This window comes from Chlorocebus sabaeus, chromosome 19, assembly GCF_047675955.1.
Source record: "Chlorocebus sabaeus isolate Y175 chromosome 19, mChlSab1.0.hap1, whole genome shotgun sequence".
NCBI lineage: Eukaryota > Metazoa > Chordata > Mammalia > Primates > Cercopithecidae > Chlorocebus > Chlorocebus sabaeus.
The window spans coordinates 20,827,250-20,849,828 of record NC_132922.1 but is presented as its reverse complement, the minus strand read 5'-3'; the positions used below and the strand labels follow the sequence as shown (position 1 = coordinate 20,849,828).

At 45.6% G+C, this 22,579-nt stretch overlaps 2 protein-coding genes across 13 annotated transcripts in view; one reads left to right on the top strand and one right to left on the bottom strand.

Annotated features, from left to right (window-relative positions):
• The window catches only part of MTMR3 (myotubularin related protein 3), a 141,671-nt gene that overhangs the window by 116,739 nt on the left and 2,353 nt on the right, over positions 1-22,579 (top strand). For 6 of the 12 annotated variants that reach the window (XM_007975372.3, XM_007975377.3, XM_007975373.3 and 3 more), the window contains 11 exons: positions 3,762-3,967; positions 4,859-4,990; positions 5,970-6,081; positions 9,290-9,485; positions 10,286-10,471; positions 13,603-13,773; positions 15,010-15,155; positions 16,555-17,959; positions 19,101-19,211; positions 19,678-19,766; positions 20,518-20,544. In XM_007975372.3, coding sequence (XP_007973563.3) covers positions 3,762-3,967; positions 4,859-4,990; positions 5,970-6,081; positions 9,290-9,485; positions 10,286-10,471; positions 13,603-13,773; positions 15,010-15,155; positions 16,555-17,959; positions 19,101-19,211; positions 19,678-19,766; positions 20,518-20,544 — 2,781 coding nt within the window. The remainder of the gene's footprint in view (positions 1-3,761; positions 3,968-4,858; positions 4,991-5,969; positions 6,082-9,289; positions 9,486-10,285; positions 10,472-13,602; positions 13,774-15,009; positions 15,156-16,554; positions 17,960-19,100; positions 19,212-19,677; positions 19,767-20,517; positions 20,545-22,579) is intronic. The other 6 variants (XM_007975370.3, XM_007975379.3, XM_007975369.3 and 3 more) reach the window with 3 other exon arrangements.
• The window catches only part of LOC140709110 (uncharacterized), a 69,946-nt gene continuing 53,408 nt past the window's right edge, over positions 6,042-22,579 (bottom strand). The window contains exon 4 of the mRNA XM_073006826.1: positions 6,042-6,148. Within this exon, the coding sequence (XP_072862927.1) occupies positions 6,119-6,148 (30 nt within the window). The 3' untranslated portion in view covers positions 6,042-6,118. The remainder of the gene's footprint in view (positions 6,149-22,579) is intronic.

Below are 22,579 nucleotides of genomic sequence, written 5' to 3'. Positions count from 1 at the left end.
GAGTTGAGTTAGCTCTGATTGTCTTTGTGGTTGAAACTTTGACATGTGAAAGAACTCTGTTTCAAGAGGAAGCATTTAGAGAAGACTGGGGCATGACTAGATAGAAGATTTCAGTGATCAGAGGCATGAGAGCCAAGGGATGCAAGTTCTAAATGGGGATGGTGGCGTGGTGATGGAGCACAGATTTTGGAGTCACAGGTCTGAGTTCAGGTATATTCTTACACTCCTTGCTAAGGCACCTTGAATAAATTCCCTAACTGACTTCAGTCTGTTCCTAATGAATACAATGGGAATGATAATCCTTGTTTTGTAGATCTGTTCTGGTTCTGAATGAGGGCCTATAAACACTGAGCTTCTGTACCAACATTTGGATTAGGTTATGTCTCTTGAGTGCTGCTTTTATAATTCAGTGAATATCTCAGTTCTCACAGAATCCTATTAAGTTTTAAAGAAGTCCTTCCTTCTTATTCTGGAAATGTTTTGGATGTCATCTCTTTGTAATGTTTACGTTCTCCATTTCATTTTCCCAGTTTGCCGGCTTTTTGGACTCTCCCTGAGTTGGGCCAATCCAGTGGCTTACAGTTAGAAACTTCATTCCACTGAAATATTGAGATTGTAGGAAGGGATTTGTCTCCTTGTGGAATTCCTACAGAGGTAACCAGCTTGTTCATTTAGTCTACTAAAGGCAAATTCTGATACCCACTCTGAATGGAGAGAGATGGAAAAAGTATTTGCTTTGGCCTAGTGGAACCCATTACGTTTTCAGTCTCAATTCTCATTACTGTTGTTTTCAGACAGTCTTAGAAAAGTCAGTCACCAAATTTACCTGTCATTCAAGTGGTAAGCATGCTACAGGAACTAGAGAGTAGTGAAAGCTGAAAGGATTTATGAGTCTTATCAATGATCAGCTCAGCTGGAATGGGGAAAGCAGCCAGTTGCTGCTCTGGCCAACAGCTGTGTTAGGTCAGCAGCCCTGGCATTTGCAGGGCTTGCTGACTGACCAAAAGGGGTAAGGTACTCTCATTTGCAGAATAAGAGGCTTTAGGTGAATTCTCCCTTTGGGAAGAGAAACTTAAGAGGGCTGGCTGAAGAAAAACTTCTTAGAATGTAATAAAAATGGAAGCCTTTTTTTCCCTTCTAAAATTTATTCTAGAGGGCATGCACCCTAGGTTTTCACCCCTTTTTCTAGAGACATAAGGGGATATATAAATGAAAATTTTTATTTGCAGTTTTTCAGAGAAGTCTTTCAAAAGATCAGAAGTTAAAGTTCTTGGTGTAGTAATCCATGCAAAATCAGGCAGGTTTCCTGGAACTGGACTCTGTCTCAGAACGTGTGTCTTGTATTGCTAAGATCCAAACTGGGTTGCTGTATTATTTGGGAGCTTTGTAAGGGTTGTGTGGAATAATGTTTGGGACCCTCCACCATGCTCTGCTTTGCCAGCCTAGGAGGCAGAATGCCTGTGACTCTTGACATCCATTTCCTGTATTTAGTTGTCTGTAGACTGGGTCGTGATTCCTGAGATTGCCAGCAGCAGTTACTTGACAGCACCATGCTGAACCAGTGCTTGACTAGGGCTTTGTCCTACTGTGATGAGAGAGCACTTAATTGGATTTATTACTGAAGGCGGAGATTGCTGTAACAACAGCAAGATGGTGTGAAGGGTGCCCATCTGTAGTGCAGTTCACAACTTTTTCGTTTGTGCATGTGGTAATTATTATAAACTCCTAGTTACTTAAGGGAGCTTGCCTAAATCTAAGTTGGGGTTACTTAAAACAATTATGTTTCTGTATAAAATCGAAGCATTCTCGGTTTTAGTAGTGAGGGCTTTATCTGTTGGACATCATAATTTTTATACTTTGCCTGGTTCTGTTAGTGATAGGAATGCATTCCTTCAGTGATTTTTTAACTGTAGTGTTTGAGTTATCTTTCATGTTGTCTGAAGCATTTTAGACTGCAGAAAACATAATTGTTTATTGCAATAGCCCAGTTGAAATCTAATAGCTCCTGTAATGCACAGTGGCCCCTAAAACCCAAGATCCAGGCTGAAGAGTGCCACCTACTGCTCCTCTTGGGTATCGCTGGGAAGCATTGAAGAAGAGGATGCTCAGGAAAGGCCCAACCAGCCTGTTGTGCATGGTTTGGAGTCATTCAGCTCAGTGGTTGCCCAGTGCCTGTTATTTACTAGGAGGCATTTTGTAAAGAATCCTTGAGATTTTTTCTATTTTGGCCCCATTCAACACGTGAACCAGTTGAGCATGTTGGCAATACACAAGTACTTATAGCTACTTGTCTCGTAGGGAGGGAGGATTTAAAAACTACAAGCAAACTGGTGATTTCAGTGGAATTTGATTAGTGCCAAATTTAATTTATTTGTGAGCTTTAGGATTAAAAACAAATTGTAGTACACTTTCATCATCCCAAAAAACCCATTCACAGGGCACCCAATCACCCTAGCCCTGAATAATTAAGATGTCCAATGGATAAAGCCCCTGCTACTAAAACATAGAGTGCTTCAGTTTTATATAGAAACATAATCGTTATAAGTAACCCCAACTTAGAATTAGGCAAGCTCCCTTAAGTAACTAAGAGTTTATAATAGTCACCACATGCACAAATCTACTTTCGTCTTTATAGATTTGTCTATTCTGGATATTTCATGTAAATTTTCATATAATAAGTTGCCTTTTGTGACTGACTGACTTTCACTTGGCATAACATATTTGAGGTTCATCAGTGTTCTAGCCTGTATCAGAACTTTATTGCTCTTTACTGCCGAGTAAGAGAAGTTTTCTAACTTTTTATTGGTTAAAATTGCCTAATTAGGAAAAGTCTGGGTTTTAATAGCACCTTAAAGTAGACTGTGGTTTCTGGTCTGTCTTATTGGAAAAGGATATGTCAGAGTATGGTTTTCTGAGGTTGATGCTCTTCTTCTCCTTCTGTGAGCCCTAGGAAGGGTAGCTGGCTCATTGAGCTATCTGCCTATTATAAGAGCAGTTTGTGACTCATGAAATCTCAGGATTTTTTTTTGTAAAGGATTTTTGTAAAGCAATTCACTGTGGGCCAGGTAGATGTTTTATTCCCAGAGGCAGGCTCTTGGTTCAGTATTAAAAAGGTAGCAGATTTCACTGTTGGGTAGCAGAATTAGTGTAGTATCTGTAGATTAAGTTACGAATGTTTATTTTTGCTAAGAGTACGCATTAATTTTTTTTGTTGTTTTTTGGAAATGGAGTCTTGGCTCTGTCACCCAAGCTGGAGTGCTGGAGTGCAGTGGCACAATCATAGCTTTTTGCAGCTTCAGCCTTCTGGGTTCAAGGGATCCTTCCACCTCAGCCTTCTGAGTAGCTGCGACTATAGGCATGTGCTACCATGCCCGGCTAATTTGTAAAAACTTTTTTATAAAGATGGGTTCTCACTCTGTTGCTCAGGCTGGTCTTGAAACTCCTGGGCTCAAGCAATCCTCCTGCCTCAGCCTGTCAAAGTGCTGGGATTGCAATGTGAGCCTCCCTGCCTGATCCGTTAGTCATTTTTTGGTAACTTTACAGGGATCTCTGTGATGTTACGATCATTGAGAAAGACACACAGGTTTTGTTGTTCTTGTTGGTTGTGTAAGATTTCTACCCTCTTTAATACTGAGAAGACTTGAAGCTGACCTAACACTTACCTAGAATTAGACTATTCATTAAGGCACTTAAAGTCTATTTTGTGTGAGTACAGAGAGCATCTGAATGGGTACAGTTGTTGTCTCTTATTCCTCACACAGGCACCAAAGCAATGGAGCTGTCATTGCCCGCTGTGGACAGCCAGAGGTTAGCTGGTGGGGCTGGCGAAATGCAGATGATGAGCATCTGGTACAGTCAGTAGCCAAAGCTTGTGCCTCTGACTCCCGATCGAGTGGCAGCAAGCTGTCAACTAGAAACACTTCTCGAGACTTTCCCAATGGGGGAGACCTTTCTGATGTGGAGTTCGGTAAGGTGCTCCCTGGACCCATGGCAATAATTCTTATAGCATCTAAGAACCTTTTCTTGAAATGGCCTTTTCCTTACAAGACATAGATTTACTTTTATAGAAGTGAATGTGCAGAGTTTCACTTGATGGGATTGAGGAGTCATGGGTCTTGGTGGAGAATCAGAAGACCCTTTGTTTCAAACCTCAATCAAGATATTAGTGTGTGTGTTGTCTTTCTTGCCGTTGTGACAAAAATGGAGTGTGTATGTAATAGGGGACTTGCAGTATCTGCAGACCATGGCAGGAAATGCCAGGCTTCATGAAAGGACGACAGGTGTGGAAATGAAGTTGGCCGGGCGCGGTGGCTTACGCCTGTAATCCCAGCACTTTGGGAGGCCAAGGCGGGCGGATCATGAGGTCAGAAGATCGAGACCATCCTGGCTAACACGGTGAAACCCCGTCTCTACTAAAAATACAAAAAATTAGCCGGGCACGGTGGCGGGCGCCTGTAGTCTCAGCTACTCGGGAGGCTGAGGCAGGAGAATGGCATGAACCCAGGAGGCGGAGCTTGCAGTGAGCTGAGATGGCGCCACTGAGCTCCTGTCTGGGCGACAGCGTGAGCCTCCATCTCAAAAAAAAAAAAAAAAAAAAAAAAAAAAACAGGTATAAGAGATTGGACTGTGTGAACTCCATGTGTACCTTGGGAGTCAGTTTTGGAGAATAAATCCTTCTCATCTTTCATAACAAGGCTACATAGAAAATAAACTAAAGAGAAAAGTCCTATGTATCAGGGTTTTGGTTAGGGGATTTCATTTTATTGAGCCTTTCCATAAGATGTGCTTGTGGGTCTAATTCTGCACGGTTCTGGGAGAGACAGGCTCATTTAGTATGCCCCTCCCTCTATGTCCCTAGATTCTTCTCTGTCAAATGCTTCAGGAGCAGAGAGTTTAGCCATCCAACCGCAGAAGCTTTTGATCTTGGATGCTCGCTCCTATGCAGCTGCTGTGGCAAACCGAGCCAAAGGAGGAGGCTGCGAATGCCCAGGTGAGGTGTATGGTGCTTTGTTCCCCATCCTTCCTCCTTGTGACTGCAGCCCTTGCCCATCTGAGACTTAATTCTCAATTTGAAATAAGTGGCAAGCCATATTCCTCATCCATCCTGTCGTGAGAGTGCCAGAGCTTCTCTCTGGATTAACACTGTATGTTCTTTTCTGAGGAGAAATGGAGGAGGAGGTGCAATGAAGTCACATAATCTTCCTTCCTTGTGCCAACTTTTAGGTGATAAGGAAAGCAGATCTTCCCCATAATAAGGCCTGTTCATGTTTGGAAGCTGCTGCTTTAGTGGGCTTAATTTCTCAGCCGTCTAGAGCTTTTTGTTGCCTTTGACAGAGGCTATGCTCATCGCTGGCCTTGTAGCAAACTCCTCAAGGGCCTTTCCTTGGAAAACCTGGGGTGAAAACTGAAGCAGTAAATATAGAACCCTAGTAAGGTACCTCTGTCCTGAGCTGTAACACTATTACTGTTGGAATGCTAGCTTTCCCCAAGGAGGGGACCCCCCTCAGTGCCTCTGGCACAGGCAGAGGCACCATGCTCTTTGTTCAGATGTGGTCTAAGCTGGAAATTGAAAGCAGCTATACCAAGGTGAAATTTGAATGTGAGAACGCATTGTTCTGCTGAGTTCCTTTCAAAGAGATTCCAAAGCCACAAGTTAGATAAGGCCCAAGAAGTAAAGCTGGACTGAGATCGAAGTAGGCCTTTCTTTTAAAAAATAGCTTTTATTTTATGTCAGTATCTTCTTTACAAATCTAACCTTCCATTTTCACCCTTTTTGAAAAGATAGCTAAAATTTAGTGTTTTCCTCTTATTATAAAGGATTGGGCTAATACTTAAGCATTCCAAAACATTTCAGTTTCATTAATCAGAACCTGCAGTGGGTTTGTTTTATAGCCAGTTTGCTTTTAGATTTGACCTTGTGGGCTTTAAATTCAACATATTTGTGTTCTCTTTATTGTTACTCTCTCCAGAGTATTACCCAAACTGTGAAGTTGTGTTTATGGGGATGGCAAACATTCATTCTATTCGGAGGAGTTTTCAGTCTCTGCGGTTGCTGTGCACTCAGATGCCAGATCCGGGAAAGTAAGTCCTTGGCCTTGGCTTTCATTTTGCATTGCTCTCAAATAATTAGTTTTCTTCTTTCCTCGAACTAAGGGGGGAAAAAAAGAGAAAAAAAATTAATTTGTAGCAGTCTTTTGTTCTGTTTCTTGGTAAACTTCAGTTACCAGTCCAGTCTCTGCAAGTATCTCCTTCCTGGGTCCAAAATGTGGCAGCACAGAGGAAGAGATGGGAGAAAATACAGCCATTTGAAAGGTTTTTAAATCTGCAGCACAGAAGAAATCTCAGCATCAAAACAGAAGCATTACCTTACTGTTGGTCCTGGGACCTTTCCCTTCCACATCATTTTTTAGCCCAAAGTAATTTAATTCTTCAGTTTCTGATGTCCCATAGTAATACTTAACCTGTTATGAAGTGGGATGTTTTATCATGAAAAGTCAAAATTTAGTCGTCATGTTCCAAAGGGGTTAAAACTTGCCATTAGGTCAGTTCCTTTTACATCTGCTTTCAATTTCTAAACTATTCTCATTTACTAAGAACATTGTCATTCTTACTGCTTATTAAATATGAATGGCTGGCATTTGCAGTGAGGAAGGTGAAATAATACCCCCTCCAAGGGTACTGATTGTATACAAGATAAATTAGGAAGAATGCTCTATAAAACAAACATGGACAAATAAATATTTAAAAGTCCTCTTTTACTATTTCAGGAAGCCAGAGATAGGTGCCAGAGAAGACAGAATTTTCTTTTTTCTGATATTTGTGCTGGAGCCCATAGTTGTTTCTCTGGGTCCTATTCAGTAGATCTCATGATCACGTCAAGTTTTCCTGCATTCTTTATTTGATTTATTAAATCAGATGCTGCCTAAACCACTTATATTGACTGCCAGTAGCAAATGATTAAATTCACCATAGTTGTCATCAGCCCAGAGGATGAAGCAGTGCCTTTGGGGAAAGCCTGACCAGAGAACTGAGCTTGCTGCCTCCTTTGGGGATTAACCATTTGCATTTGCTACACAGTTCCAGGTCCCAGCTAGCAGCACTTTCTTCCCTAGCGTGGTGTGTAGAAGGAGCCTGGCTAAGGACCCAGGAGATCGGCCACGAACTGTGTAACCTTGGCCAAGGGGTTAACTACTGTAGATCTCAGTTTTCCTGACTATAAAATGAAAGAGATGTAATCAACAATACATGATCTCTAATACCCTCCATATGTTAAAATTCTTAACTATCAGAGTCAAAAAGATATAATTAGCCCTCATCTGGTCCACATAAATGTCTTGGGGATTTTATTAAAGGTAATGCTTTTATGCATTTGGCAGCAAATCAGGCTGCACTGAAGTCTCCCTCATGGATAAAAAGCAGCTGTAGCAGTGATGGGCAGCTGTAACTAGGCCCGTGGCCTGTGTTTGGGGCTGTGGAGGATGAGGGAATGGTAGGCTTCTAGTGCAGGTTGAGAATAGGACAAGGGAATGGGGAGTCTGTCAGCAGCCCCTCCTTGGCTGGCAGATTTTGGAGTACAACTTCGTTAGTCACAGACAACACCAACTGGTATTAAATAATAGTTTAGTTAGGTTCAAAAGAACCTCACACTGGTTCTCTTGTTTACCATTTCTTCAGGTGCTAGGAGATAATTTAGTGTTTGTTCTCCTAAGCCTTATCTTTTAGTTCCTTTTGAGAATATGTGAGGAATGAAAATAAACAATTGACCCTTCAGGAAAAAAATGTTTCTTGGGTACCTACTAGGAGATAGAAAGTCTTAAGATTGGATTTTTACCAGTAACAGACTTACAATTCATTAAACAGTGGGACTCCCTGCTGTATGCTAGGCACTGTGCTGGGGGTACAGTTACGACTGAGATATAGTGTTAGCCATCTGAGGAGTCACAGTCTGGTTGGTAGTCCAAACAAATCCATATACAACCAGTACTTATGCACTGCATTCTGTTGTCTGCCTGGAAAGACCCCCACCTCCTTAGACTGTGCCAAAAATTCATACTTATTCCACAGGGTTTAGTAGGCCTTTATAGCCTTCCCAGAGTCCCCTGACAGAAGTGTTTGTTTCTTCCTCTGACTCAGTGTTTGAAAGGCTTGACTTGTGATCTTAACTACAAATCTGATCACATTTGGGAAAAATCAGAACTCTTTCTTAGGGATTGGGAGGGGTGAGGGAAAGCACAAGAAACAAAATGTCAACACGGTTTAAAAAGCAAGTGTGATTAGCTTGTGATTACTCCCAAGGGGCAGCCGTTGCTATCTGATACTCCTAAAATGAGATGGAGTCTCGCTCTGTCCTCCAGGCTGGAGTGCATGGCCCAATCTCAGCTCACTGCAACCTCCGCCTCCCGGGTTCAAGCGATTTCACCTGCCTCAGCCTCCTGAGTAGCTGAGATTACAGGCATGCGCCACTACGCCCAGCTAATATTTGTATTTTTAGTAGAGACGGGGTTTCACCATGTTGGCCAGGCTGGTCTGGAACTCCTGACCTCAAGTGACCCGCCCACCTCAGCCTCCCAAAGTGCTGGGATTACAGGCGTGAGCTACTGCGCCCAGCCCCTAAAGGTCTTTCAAAAAAAGTTCTCCTAGATCCCTGCTGAATCCAGTCTGTGTTAAGCCCAGCAACAGTGTGTGGCCTTTGGTGTACCAATTTGTACGAGAATAAATTATCAGATTGGCCCGTCTGGTTTTAGTAAACATTAAAGAATTAAACAGTGGTAGGTGTTACAGTCTGGGTCATAGGCAGTGTTGTGTATACCATTCTTGTATACAGCATCCAGCTTATGTCTCATAGATATTTTTGTATTTATGAGTTTTTCTTTACTTTTTTTTTTGAGAACTTGTTGGGCATAGTTGCTGGTGATTAAGTATCTTCTGTTTTACATCTCAGCAGTGGCTACATTTTATTCAGGAGAAGATTCCGGAAAGAACTACTTTCCTTATACCATGGACTGAAAAATGTCAAATATTTTGTCTGGGAAATCATCCATACAGATTTTAGAACAAAAGGTGGTCCTATTAATTGTAGCCCCTATGTCTAAGGCTCTTCTCTATTGTATAATAGGGCTTGGGCCTCATCCTAAGACATGCTTTATGAACACACAGATTTTTTTTGTTTTGGCAGTGTTATATTTGGAGAGAGAAATCTTTGGGAATTACTTTTTAATTTGACAATCATTGAGCATGATGCAGTAAATCATAAACATCAGCATTTTCTAATCCTCTCCTGTTTTTATAGTTGGCTATCAGCTCTTGAAAGCACAAAATGGCTCCATCACTTGTCTGTGCTTCTGAAATCAGCGCTTCTGGTAGTGCATGCTGTGGATCAGGATCAGCGGCCGGTGCTAGTGCACTGCTCAGATGGCTGGGACCGCACCCCCCAGATTGTGGCATTGGCTAAGCTCTTGCTGGACCCTTATTACCGAACCATAGAGGTGAGCGCATCCAAATGGGAGGGGTTGGTACTTCAGGATGAGCTGGGGGAGACGTCTCACGAGTGATACCAGTTTTTGGGAGTGGTGATTAGGTTAAAGAAAGTGAAATTTCTGTTTTGATCATTGGTCCTTTATACCGTGAGCTAAATTGTGGTGGTTCCTCCCACAGTTCTTGCACCTCTTAAAATGGGGCAGATGATGGGTAACAAGGTATTAAGAATATAGACACATTTTCCTTTGCAGTCTGTCTACTTGTAAAAGTTTTTAGCTACCTCAGGAAAATAAGGCATCTGTAAAAGGATCTTGGCATGCTAGATGTTGACACAGAGTGTTCTGTGGAGAAGCAGCTCTACCTGAAATAACCATATGTTGGGTTAAAGATGAAAGAAAAATCATAAAGTACCCTAAAATATACACAAATATTTATTAAACCTGGGGTGTAGAAGGATCTTACAAACTTGACTTTGTAAGTGTAACACTAGAGGCAGAAATGTTAAAAGAGAAATTTAGGGGACAAGTGTGGCTTTTATATAGTGAACACAAGAGGCTAAAAATACACATTCAAGAAGGGCTTAAACGCAGTCAGTACCATTTCAGTGATCATGGAATGGAGTTCAGAGAATTGGGAAATTTCCCTAAGTGTGTGCCTCATCAGGGTTGGAGCCTTCCACCAAAGGGCAAGGCCAGGTGGGCTTTCTGGGAGGCTGTTAGAGGGGATTGCTTTCTGTGACACCAGGCTTAGGACTGTCACAGTCTGGATAGTCTAGCACAAATGGTCTCTCCTGGATGCTTCCCTGCAGGGTTTCCAGGTCCTCGTGGAAATGGAGTGGCTGGATTTTGGCCATAAATTTGCTGACCGGTGTGGTCATGGGGAGAACTCGGATGATCTGAATGAACGTTGCCCAGTGTTTCTGCAGTGGCTTGACTGTGTTCATCAGCTTCAGAGGCAATTTCCTTGCTCTTTTGAGTTCAATGAAGCATTCCTTGTGAGTTTCTTCATTTGGGGGACGTTCTCGATTTGCAGGAGGGTCAGTACAAATGTTAGTGGGCCAGTTCTCACATGAAACTGTGCTGCCTCTTGCAGAATTTAATAGAGATGATTTTTTTCCTGTTACGGTTTTTTTTTGTTTTTTTTTTTTTTTTTAACAGTTTTGCTATTTTTCAAAAAGAGGTATACCAGGTTTGCATGAAGTCCTTGTGTTGTTTTTAAACCTATTTTTAAAGGGATGGTAGAAACCCTAAATAGCAGTTAGAAATAGAAGCAATCAGAATGTCTGGACCATGCTCCCTCCAGTCTGTCTACCAGACCCCCTATGTCTGTCTCACACTCTCTCCACCCTCTCCTTTGTTGGAGGGTTCACTATCCCTGCCCTCTTCCAGCCCCCTCTGTCCATTTGTATACCAGCTCTCATCTCCTCTCATCTGCTGCACTGGCTGGCTCCAGCATTTCTCCTCTCTGCCTTCTGCGTCAGTGCATTTCCCTCTCTACCAGAAATGGGTTTCAGCTTAAAATGTGTAGTGTCTCTCATTTTTCAAAACCCATTCTTGGTCCTGCATTTACCTCTAACTATCATCCCATTGCTCTTATTCCCCTTTATAGCAGAGCTCCTCAAGTTTTCTACGCTTGTTATCTCAAATTCCTCTTTCCATTCTCTTAAACCCACTTCAATCAGGCATTCACCCTACTGCTTTACCAAAGCTGCTCTTGTTAAAATGACCAGTGACCTTCATGTCACCAATCCAGTGATAAGTTCTCAGTCTTCATCTCTTCGATCCATCATTACCATTTGGCACAGTTTAACCACTCCCTTGAAATGCTTTCTTCAGTTGACTTCTAGTACTTCCTTGCTGTTAGTTCTCCTTTTACCTTACTGGGTTGTTTCTGCCTCCTTTGCTGATTCCTCTTAATCCCTCCAGTTTTTTTTTTTTTTTTTTTTTTTTTGAGATAGTGTCTCACTGTGTCACCCAGACTGGAGTGCAGCAGTGTGATCATAACTCACTGCATCCTCAAACTCCTGGGATCAAGGGATTCTCCCACCTCAGCCTCCCCAGTAGCTGGGACCACAGGCACATGCAAACATGCCTGGCTAGTTTTAAAAATTTTTTGTAAATAGACATGGAGTCTCGCTGTGTTGCTCAGGCTGGTCTCAAACCTCCTGATAAGTGATCCTCCCACCTTGGTTACCCAAAGAATTACAGGCGTAAGCTTCGACACCCAGCCTCCTCTCCCCAGTTCTAAATGTTGGAATGCCCCATTGCTCAGCCTCCAGGCTGCTTCTCCATCTACACTTCTAAGTATTTCATCCATTCTCGTGGCTTTAATTGCCATCTACAGATGGTGTGCTGATGAGTCCCACATTTATACACCTTCAGCTTAGACCTCGTCACTTCAGAGTCACGTATCTATCTGTGACTACTAGGTATCTCTACTTGGCTATCTTAATGTTATTTCAGACTTAATAAATTCAAAACTTGATTCTTCTTTTTGGAGACAGCATCTCACTCTGTCCCCCAGGATGGAGTATAGTGGTGCAAACACAGCTCACTGCAGCCTTGAACTCCCAGGATCAAGTGATCTTCTCGCCTTAGTTTCCTGAGTAGCTGGGACTGCAGGTGCGCACCACTGTGCCTGACTGATGGTTTGTTTTTTTTTTCCTCCTAAGAGATGGGGTCTTGCTTTGTTGCCCAGGGAGGTCTCAAACACCTGGGCTCAAACAATATCCTCCCACCCCGGCCTCCCAAAATGCTGGTATTACAGGCATGAGTCACCATGCCTGTCCAAAACTTAATTCTTGATTTCTGTGTTTCTTCACCATAAAATTTGATCTTCCAAACTTGATGTTCCAGAAGTCTTCTCTCTCACCATATGGTATTTCCATCCCTCCTTTTGTTTGGGGCAAAATTTTTTGTCATCGTCAAGTCTCCTTCCTCCCTGCCTTCCTCCCTGCCTTCCTCCCTGCCTTCCTCCCTGCCTCCCTCCCTGCCTCCCGTCTTTCTTCCCTCCCTTTCTTCCCTCCTTCCCTCCCTCCCCCCCACTCCCTCCCTCCCTCCCTCCCTCCCTCCCTCCCTCCTTCCCTCCCTCACTCCCTCCCTCCTTCACTCCCTCCCTCCTTCTTTCACATTTAGTCAGATTCTGCAGCTCTGCTTTCAAAATATATCTAAAACATGATTATTTATTGCCACCTTTACTGGTACCACACTGGTTGAAGCCACCATCATCTGCCCCAGTTGAGTCATCCCAGCATAGAGAGTCTCTTCTAAAACATAAGACAGGCTGTGTCATTCCTTTGCTTAAAAACCTCTAGTTACATTTTACACAAAGTAAAAGCCAAAGTCCTTAAAGTGACCTTCCAGGGCCTTCCTAGAGGCTACCTCTCTAGGTTTATTTCCTGCCATTCTCCCTCTTGTGCAATCTCGTTTAGTCACACTGGCCTCCTTGCTGTACCTCAGAAATTGCAAGCATGTGCTTACCTCAAAGCCATTACACATGTGGTTGCCTCTGCCTGGAGTGCTTCCCCTCAGATACCCACATGCCTGCTCTTTCATGTCCATTGGGTACCAGCCAGTGAGGCCATCCTGTACTGCCTCATACATGTCCTGTCCATCTCAGTCTGCCTTGTTCTCCATAGCACTGGTCACTCTTCACCTGTGACTAGAGCAAGCTCCATCAGGGCAGAAGAATTTGCTGGTGATTGCTGCATGTCTAGCACCTTAGTCATATTTGGGGCATGTGAAATGCTCAATAATTTGTCGAATGAACAAGTAGTTTTACAAGTATACTCTCAGCTCAGACTTGAGTTGTACACGGACGTGCTCCTGTACCCTGTTCATATGCTCTGGCACTTGTGAGGGTGGCTGTTAATTCAGAATCTCAGACTATTTATCAGGGAAGCTAAGAGGAATGGGGGTACCAACAACCTGTCTGACTCAGGTGGTTGGGTCCTGGAATTGGTGGTGTGAAGAAGAGGAGGCTACTGCATGGCTTACTGGGTTCCCTGTCCTGACAGAGTAAATTGAAGTGTTCTTAGGGATGTCAGGATAAGGTGGCTCGGCTGAGCTGATTTCTCAGAGTATGCATGCCTGATTGCTTAATTTATGCTTTATTGGAATCCTATAGGTGAAACTGGTACAGCATACCTATTCCTGCCTCTTTGGAACATTCCTGTGCAACAATGCCAAGGAGAGAGGGGAGAAGCATACTCAGGAACGGACATGTTCCGTGTGGTCACTTCTTCGGGCTGGCAACAAGGCTTTCAAAAACCTACTGTATTCCTCTCAGTCAGAAGCCGTATGTATCTTTCAGCCTTTCCACTGTGATCAGCAGAAGGAATTTGGGGTTGGTTACATATGAGAGCCTTTTTGAGTAGTGACTGTTTTTGTGAAGGCATCTCTATCTCTGGATGGACTGATTCCATTTTTCCCCTATGATTCTGTCCTGAGGAAGTCCTGCTTCTGATGGTACTCTGACCTGTTTCTGATGACTACTTGCTGAGGGTGGTTTGGTTTAACACAGATCTCTACTTTGCCACCCTAGACATGAATCTTTTTTGGCACTGCCTCCAAAGCTTAACTTATTTCTAGCATGTTCTGTCTTATGGGAGAGGCACTTAAGTTGCTTCCTGATGCACTGATAGCTCAGAAGGAGCTGCCACCAGGCCCCCAGCACCCTCCCAGTGTCAGTAAACAATGATACCCACCATAGCTTCTCTCAGAACAGTAAACTGTGTTTGACATTGGTGTGTGTGTGTCTGTCTGTCTGTGTGATTCTCTGCTCACATGAAGAGTTGGCAGGCCCTTTAAGACTTTGTTCCCCGAAGAAATGAATACCTTCTGTTAAGCAGAGAAAAGGAGGCACATAGACATATGTGTCAGTTTCATAGTAATATTGTCTTTGTCAGAATGTATCTTAAACCCTAAAGAAGTCAAAAGGAGGCTAATCAGAGTTTATATTGATTTCCTGGATTATTTATATGGTTCTTATTACATTTAAGTAATCACAGAAAAGATTTAAGCTGACTGCTTGTTTCTCCTCTTCAGTGTGCCTTCTGAGGAAGTAACAATACAGCAGAAAAATTTCCTTTTCACCTGATTAATTTAAGTGATCCTATAAAATGGGTTTGACAGTGTTTCTTGAAGCCAAGCTTTTGTGCCAGCGGGATGGACAATCAGCGTCTAATAGAATGACTCACTTTCTTAGGCAGTAAAAGCAACAAATCAAGCTGATGAAAGTCAGACATTGAAGGTGACCCAAGAAATAGCTATAATGAGAAAGGGATCTAAAAAAATATTTTAGATTTTCATGCTCTCAAGAGGCTCTTAGGTGAAAAATATTGGCCATGTAAAATGTCTAGTCCTGTATTGGTCCTCTTGGGATAGACCTGTATCCATTGGTGCTGCTGCTTTGTGGAGATCCGGTCAGCCCTGTTTGGTATTCCAGCTAGGTGCTTGCTCTTGATCCTCATTTCCAGATATCCTAGAAGACTTATTGGGACCTATTTAAACCTGTGTCCTCCCCGCTCCTCAGGTGCTGTACCCTGTGTGCCATGTGCGTAACCTGATGCTGTGGAGTGCAGTGTACCTGCCCTGCCCATCCCCAACCACCCCTGTGGACGACAGCTGTGCACCATACCCAGCCCCAGGCACCAGCCCTGATGATCCACCCCTGAGCCGGTGAGCCCAGGGTGATGCCACGGGCCTGACAGCCTGTGTGGTGTATTCCTGTGTTGGGACATGTCCAGGGATGGTTAGAGATCATAATGTTATCTGCCTCCACAATATCTTTCTTAGATCTCTGCAGTTTTTTCAGGGAAGTTATAGGGATTTCTGGGTGACAAGGCTGTAAGAGCCTTGTTTCTGGGAGTGAGTTGGGCCCTGTTGCTTCATGTTGTTTTGCATGCACTGAGCAGCTCCTCAGTGATAGAGCAAATCCTCCAGGTTTTCTGTGACACCCTGGTTTGTGTTTTCCCCAGTGCTCTGTGCCCCTGCCTATTTGCCATGATTTGTCTTCTGAGGCGTAAAAGGCAGATGCTGTCAGATGACAGAAAATTTTGCTTTGGGGCCAGGCTTGGTGGCTCATGCCTGTAATCCCAGCATTTTGGGAGGCCAAGGCGGGAGGATCACTTGAGCCCAGGAGTTCCAGACCAGCCTAGGCAACATGGTGAAACCCCGTTTCTACCCAAAATGCAAAAACTAACCAAGCGTGGTGGCACGTATCTGTAGTCCCAGCTACTTGGGAGGCTGAGGCAGGAGGAGCGTTTGAGCCTGGGAGGTGGAGGTTGCAATGATCCAAGATCCATTGCACTCCAGCCTGGATGACAGGGCAAGACCTGTCTCAGGAAAAAGAAAAAATTTGGCTTTGTCACTTGAGAGTTAGCTTTATTAAATACAGACTGATAGATAACGCATTAATTTAAAATACTGTAATACCAAGAAACACCAGTGCTACTTTGCCACCCACTGAGAAACACAGCAGCATCATGAAGAATGTCTTTTGGAAATAGCATTTGCAGGCTGGACACAGTGGCTCACGCCTGTAATCCCAGCACTTTGGGAGGCCAAAGTGGGCAGATCACCTGGGATAAGGAGTTCAAGACCAGCCTGGCCAAAATGTGAAACTCCCATCTCTACTAAAAATACAACAAAAATTAGCTGGCTGTGGTGGCAGGCACCTATAATCCCAGCTACTCGGGAGGCTGAGGCAGAATCGCTTGAACCTGGGAGGAGGAGGTTGTAGTAAGCTGAGATTGCACCACTGCACTCCAGCCTGGGTGACAGAGTGAGACTCCGTCTCAAAAAAAAAAAAAAAAAAAGGCATTTGCTGTTAGCTCATTTGTTATGTATGAGGCATGGGGTTGGGGGAGGGTGAAAGGAAATCTGCACACTAGGAGGAGGACTTGTTCCGGAGCTTTGCCACTCCAGCAGTCTGGGCCTCGCTCCGGAGATGCTATAGCTCCATGTGTAGCTGTAACAGACCCAGTTATGAAACAGCTGCTTGTTAAAACCTATTGTCTCCTACTTCCCTCCAGACAGCTTCCAAGATTTTCATTTCCCCAAAATTTCTTTCCTGTAGGCTACCAAAGACTAGATCGTATGACAATCTCAGCACAGCCTGTGACAACACAGTGCCTCTAGCCAGCCGGCGCTGCAGCGACCCCAGCCTGAATGAGAAGTGGCAGGAACACCGGCGCTCGCTAGAGCTGAGCAGCCTGGCTGGCCCTGGAGAGGATCCCCTTTCTGCCGACAGCCTAGGGAAGCCCACCAGAGTGCCGGGGGGTGCCGAGCTTTCCGTTGCAGCTGGAGTAGCCGAGGGGCAGATGGAGAACATCTTGCAGGAGGCCACCAAAGAGGAGAGTGGAGTAGAGGAGCCTGCCCACAGGGCAGGCATTGAGATGCAGGAGGATAAAGAGAACCCTCTCTTAGAAAAGGAGAGCAGGAGGAAGACGCCTGAGGCCTCAGCCATTGGACTTCACCAAGACCTAGAACTGGGTGATGCTGCTCTGAGGAGCCATCTGGACATGAGCCGGCCTCTGTTTTCACAGGGTATTTCTGAACAGCAGGGTGGGCTCAGTGTTCTCCTCAGTTCTCTCCAGTTCCCCCCGAGGGATGAGGATTCCCTGGAGGTCCCTGTGGAGCAGTTTCGAATAGAAGAGAAGGCAGAGGGTAGGGAGGAAGCAGTTCTTCCAATCCCAGTAGATGCAAAAGTTGGCTATGGTACCTCACAGTCATGTTCTCTGCTACCTTCCCAAGTCCCTTTTGAGACCAGAGGACCAAATGTGGACAGTTCTACAGACATGTTAGTGGAAGATAAGGTGGAATCAGGAAGTGGGCCCCAAGGCCATCATAGACCTTGCCTTGTTAATAGTGGCAAGGACAGGCTTCCCCAGACCATGGAACCCAGCCGTTCAGAGACAAGCCTGGTTGAGAGGCCCCAAGTGGGGTCTGTGGTGCATAGGACTTCCCCTGGCAGCACTCTCAGCCTGACACGTTCCCCTTGTGCCTTGCCTTTAGCCGAATGTAAAGAGGGGCTTGTGTGCAATGGTGTCCCAGAGACTGAAAACAGGGCCTCAGAGCAGCCCCCAGGTCTTAGCACCCTCCAGATGTACGCCACACCCAATGGGCATTTCGCCAATGGGGAGGCTGGTAGGAGCAAGGACTCACTGAGCCGTCAGCTGTCTGCTATGAGCTGCAGCTCTGTCCACTTACACTCAAGGAACTTGCACCACAAGTGGCTGCATAGCCACTCAGGGAGGCCATCTGCAACCAGTAGCCCCGACCAGCCTTCCCGCAGCCACCTGGATGATGATGGCATGTCAGTGTACACGGACACAATCCAACAGCGCCTGCGTCAGATTGAGTCAGGCCACCAGCAGGAAGTAGAAACTTTGAAGAAACAAGTCCAGGAGCTGAAGAGTCGCCTGGAGAGCCAGTACCTGACCAGCTCCCTACACTTTAATGGAGACTTTGGGGATGAGGTGGTGAGTAGGCTGTGGTATTCCTCCATAGCTGCCCAAGGAGACAGGGCACACTAAGGCTAGGTGCCTTTTGTGCCAAGAGCATGGTGTGATTGGTACAGGTTGTTATAAGGATTGGAAAGGTCCAGAGTAGCCCTGTTAAGAGAGGCTGGAGATGAGCCTCTGCCACAGCGATGGCAGCCTGCCTGTTTTCTGCTTTGCTTACTTTCCACAGATGTCCTATTGAGGCCGTTGGAGAGGAAGAGACTTAGCATGCACTACATGGTTGGTCAGATCTCTCAGACACAGGATCATAAGTCTTCAGAAGGGCTTGAACCCGTGGGCAGAATGACATCTGTAGGGCAATGCCAAGTTATTCCTGTCAGATTTTAGTGCCTGTTCTACCTTAGTAACTGCAAAGTATTAGCCCTTCCAGACGTAGGCTATGACTTTGAAGGTTCAGTTCTTTTTAAACAAATATTTATACCCCACCCTGTGGCAGATGCTGGCAGTAGAAATGGAGAGAAGGGACTGGTTTCTAGCACTGTTGAGGAGTTAGCTCTGATGGGGGTTGGTGGCTGGAAAGGGGTTCCAGAGGGGAGGTTCTCAAGGAGATGCTTTCTTCTCTGGGTGGAGTTGATTCAGGCAGCTCAAGTACAATTGTGAGCCTGGCTCTCAAGTGGTCAGCGTGCATTAAAGGCGGGCACATCCAATGACTTTCAGTTCAGAGTGACATGGCTTTTCCTTCATGCTAGTGATAGTTTCTCATGTTCCCAGAGAGTCCTTCCAAAAAAGGAGGGCATCTGGAAAGCACTCAGCTTTAACTAAGTGGCAGGCAGGTTTGGATTGACAGGCCCACTGGAGCAGCTGACATAACAGAATTCTTATTCCATTTGGGTCACTTCTCTCTCACTTTCTGGAACCCTGAGGCCTGTCTTTCCACTCCAGAGTCACTGCACACAACCTGTGTATCCATCTCCCAGCTGAGCCCAGGCCCACACTGCACTTCTTCACCCAGTTCTTGATGGCTGATGCATCTGCAGATTTGGCAGTCCTAGCACTCGGCCCCACCCAGAGTCCTCAGCGCTCCCTTCTTCACCAGGCCTTTTCTTCTTTTGGGAGGAGACGAGGTTCATTCTGTTCAGCTGTGTTTGTTTGCCAACAGACTTCAATCCCCGACTCGGAAAGCAATCTGGATCAGAACTGTTTGTCTCGCTGCAGCACAGAGATTTTCTCTGAAGCCAGCTGGGAGCAGGTGGATAAACAGGACACGGAGGTACAGGCTCAGCCCCTGCTCTGAGTGCCGTCCATTTAACTGTTTTGTGGTTCTTCTCCACCCCCATTCCCACCCCATACCCCTGGCCAAGGAAGCACCTCACAGCACAGCTAGGCTTGAGCCTCTGGCACCTCAGCTCCTGGGAACCTACATGAAGCCTAGGATTTCTGAGCCAGGGAGACTCAGCAAGCTGGCCCTCCCTCTTCATTGCCTCTATGAACTGGAGCCTTGCCAGCTCTCACAGTGACCCAGGGTGCTGCTGCCTGCTACTTTATCTCAGGGGAGATTGGAGTCCCCTCCAGGGAAACGATTTGGACGCCTTTCTTGTACTGTTGACATCAGATCTGGGCTGGTGCCACCGGAGCCAGTGTGGTCCTTGTGACTCTTGCTGCCCCCAGCATGGCTCTGCTGGCTCCAGCTGGATGACCCATCTCCTGTCAGTAACCTGGCCCCATCTGTTTTGCAGATGACCCGTTGGCTTCCTGACCACCTGGCCGCCCACTGCTATGCGTGTGACAGTGCCTTCTGGCTTGCCAGTAGGAAGCACCACTGCAGGTACCATTGAAGGGGGATGGTAGGGTGGCCTGGGTGTGGAGGCTGAGGGTTGGCCCACAGAGCCTGCAGAGTAGAGGGTTGTGGGCATCTCAGTGTTCTGTCTGAGGCAGACCCATGGTCTCATCTTCCTGTGCCTCTGAAATTGGTGTTTGCAAAACTGCATTTGGCATCTTTGTTGAAATTGAGAGGAATCACTATTCTGAAATGTGCAAATGGTAGCATTTGGTTTTGTCTCCCAGATTGGTGGAACAACAGCCACCACCGAAACCACCATTTCTCATTCTCAGCATAACATTTCTTCCCATTCAACATGGCTACTATGAACAAAACCAGTTTTCCTGTGATGGGGAGGGAACTATTTTCCTATTCCTTTCCTGCTCCCTGACCCCACACTTGTTTTCCCTTGTGCCATTGGTGAGCAGTCATAGCTTGGGCAGTAGTAGGGACAGCTGAGGACAGTCTTCCAATCATTAAGGTTCCTGACTTCTTTTTCCTTCTGGGTTGGGGTAGTGAGTTACTAGGGATGCTTTGTCCCAGCTAGGGTATTGACCGTCTGGCGGATGTTCAGTGTTCTTGGAAGTTTATCTGAATCGTGCCATAGCTCACCCACATGAGTGAACCTGGATTGAAAATGGAACAACCTCTTTGGCTAGCAATGATGCTTCTAGGACATGTATCTCCCCACCCTGCACCCCAAGCCCAGATATCTTTGGTTGGCTTCTCTTCTGAGCTTTTTCTCCCCTCCTTGCAGGGACACTGACCGTGTTGATCAAACGTGGTGAGCATTTGCAACAACCTGCCTGTGATGTCTGCACACCTACAATAACTTCTCCACACTAACTCTTATCATTTCCCCCTCTTTGCACTCACTGGGGTGAAGCCTGGGGCCTGGGGTGCACAGGCAGGCAGACGTGGACTTGAGGGGATGGATTCAAAGCAGCTGAGGAGAGGCCATCATGGGTGGGTCAGGCTGTAGCCATGTGCTCCCCTCCTGATCACAGAGGTCAGCCAGGCCATCTTGCTTGTGACAAGAAGTAGTGCTTCTTGTCTTCTGGTCTTGTAGGGGAGCCAATAGGGTTTTCAGAGCTATTTATTTTGGGTCAGTGATTCATTGAGATGCCAGAATAATGCTAGTAATTTCCAGGTCAAACAGCATCACTGCTGCTCCCCCCCCCCCCCCTTTTTTTTTTTAAAGAGACCAGGACTGAACAGAGGTGATCTTTCCAGAGAATTGTTTTAGCATGGAAGACTTTAAGGAAAGACTCCACTTAGCATCTTTCAGGGTCCTCTGAAAGAAGTCAGATAGAAAAGCATCCGCCAGGTGCAGTGGCTCACGCCTATAATTCCAGCACTTTGGGAGGCCGAGGTAGGCGGATCACCTGAAGTCAGGAGTTCAAGACCAGCCTGCCCAACATTGTGAAACTCCACCTCTACTAAAAATACAAAATTAGCCGGGCATGGTGGTGCATACCTGTAATCCCAGCTTCTTGGGAGGCTGAGGCAGGAGAATCGCCTGAACCTGGGAGGTGGAGGTTGCAGTGAGCCAAGATCGTGCCATTGCACTCTAGCCTGGGCAATAAGAGCAAAACTCCATCTCAGAAAAGAAAAGAAAAGAAAAAGAAAAGCATCAAATTCATGTCAGGCTTTTGAGCTGAACTCCAGCAGGGATGTTAAAGAAGTGTAGCTGTTCAGAAATTTTTCTGTGTAACTACAGGTTTTTGCTGACTCATGCTTTTTGGAACTAGTTATGAAGTACTTACAACATTCTAGAAGATGAATTTTGTGTTTTTCTTTTCTGTCTTTGCATTGCCCCATGTCCCCCCTTTCATTTTGTGGTATTCTTTTGTTCCCAACTGGTCTTCAGACTTCTCTCCTCCTGTGCCTAAGTGATCCTTAATCCAACAGTGGGTTTGCATTCCGAACAGCATAAATGAAAAGTTAGTGATCCTGGCTAAGAAGCTGCCTTCCCTCAGTCTTTGGTGGGCTGTGTCAGGCTTCTTGGGATTTCTTGTTCTTAGGCTCATTGGGATTGATTTGTACCTCAGGGCCCAGGAAAAGTAGAGTTGTAAGGTGGGCAGAAACTCATTCTTTGCCAATTCCCTTTCCTGTTGACTCTGAGGGGCATCCGTCTGGGGGTGCAGGCCTGTGCTGCACAGATGCCTCAGAATCCAGCTTTCAGGGGAGGAGGAGAGGGAGGCCTGGGGCCTGAGTGCAGTCTGGCCTTCTGGTAGAACTCTGGTTTTCCCTGGAGATGCATGGGTTGGGGAGTGAGCCATAATTGACTGACACCTATCTAATAAGGGGGTGTGCGTGCACGTGTGTTCATCTGTGTTCTTGTCCTCCCATCTCTCCTCTTTCACCCTCTGAGCATGCATCACAGGCTGCTTGTCCCTGGCTTTGCATGCTGCCAGCAGAGCAGTCCAAAATGGCAACAGTCTATCTACCATGTTTCTGCCTTTGATTCTCTGGAGAAGTGGCCGTTGGGCAAGGTTCCTTACTCCCCAGTGAGGCTGGGTAGTTGTTTCTCTCATTTGAGGAGCCTGGCCTTTGTGATCACAAGCTACACAGAGGGCATTGACTAGGTTGGTGTGGCCACTGGGTTTTCCTGGATCAGGACTTAACCCATTGTTAGGCCTATGTATTCTCACAGATCTCTCCTGAGCGGCATTCTTCTGTATACCTGGTACCCTTGAGTCAGTGGTGAGGCAGCCAAGTATCCTTGGCCCTGAAGTGAAAATGACATGTGACTCTGCTAGGTAGGGACACCCTCCCTACCCAGCTTGTTCCTTGGCTAGAGAGATGAAAGGATTTGA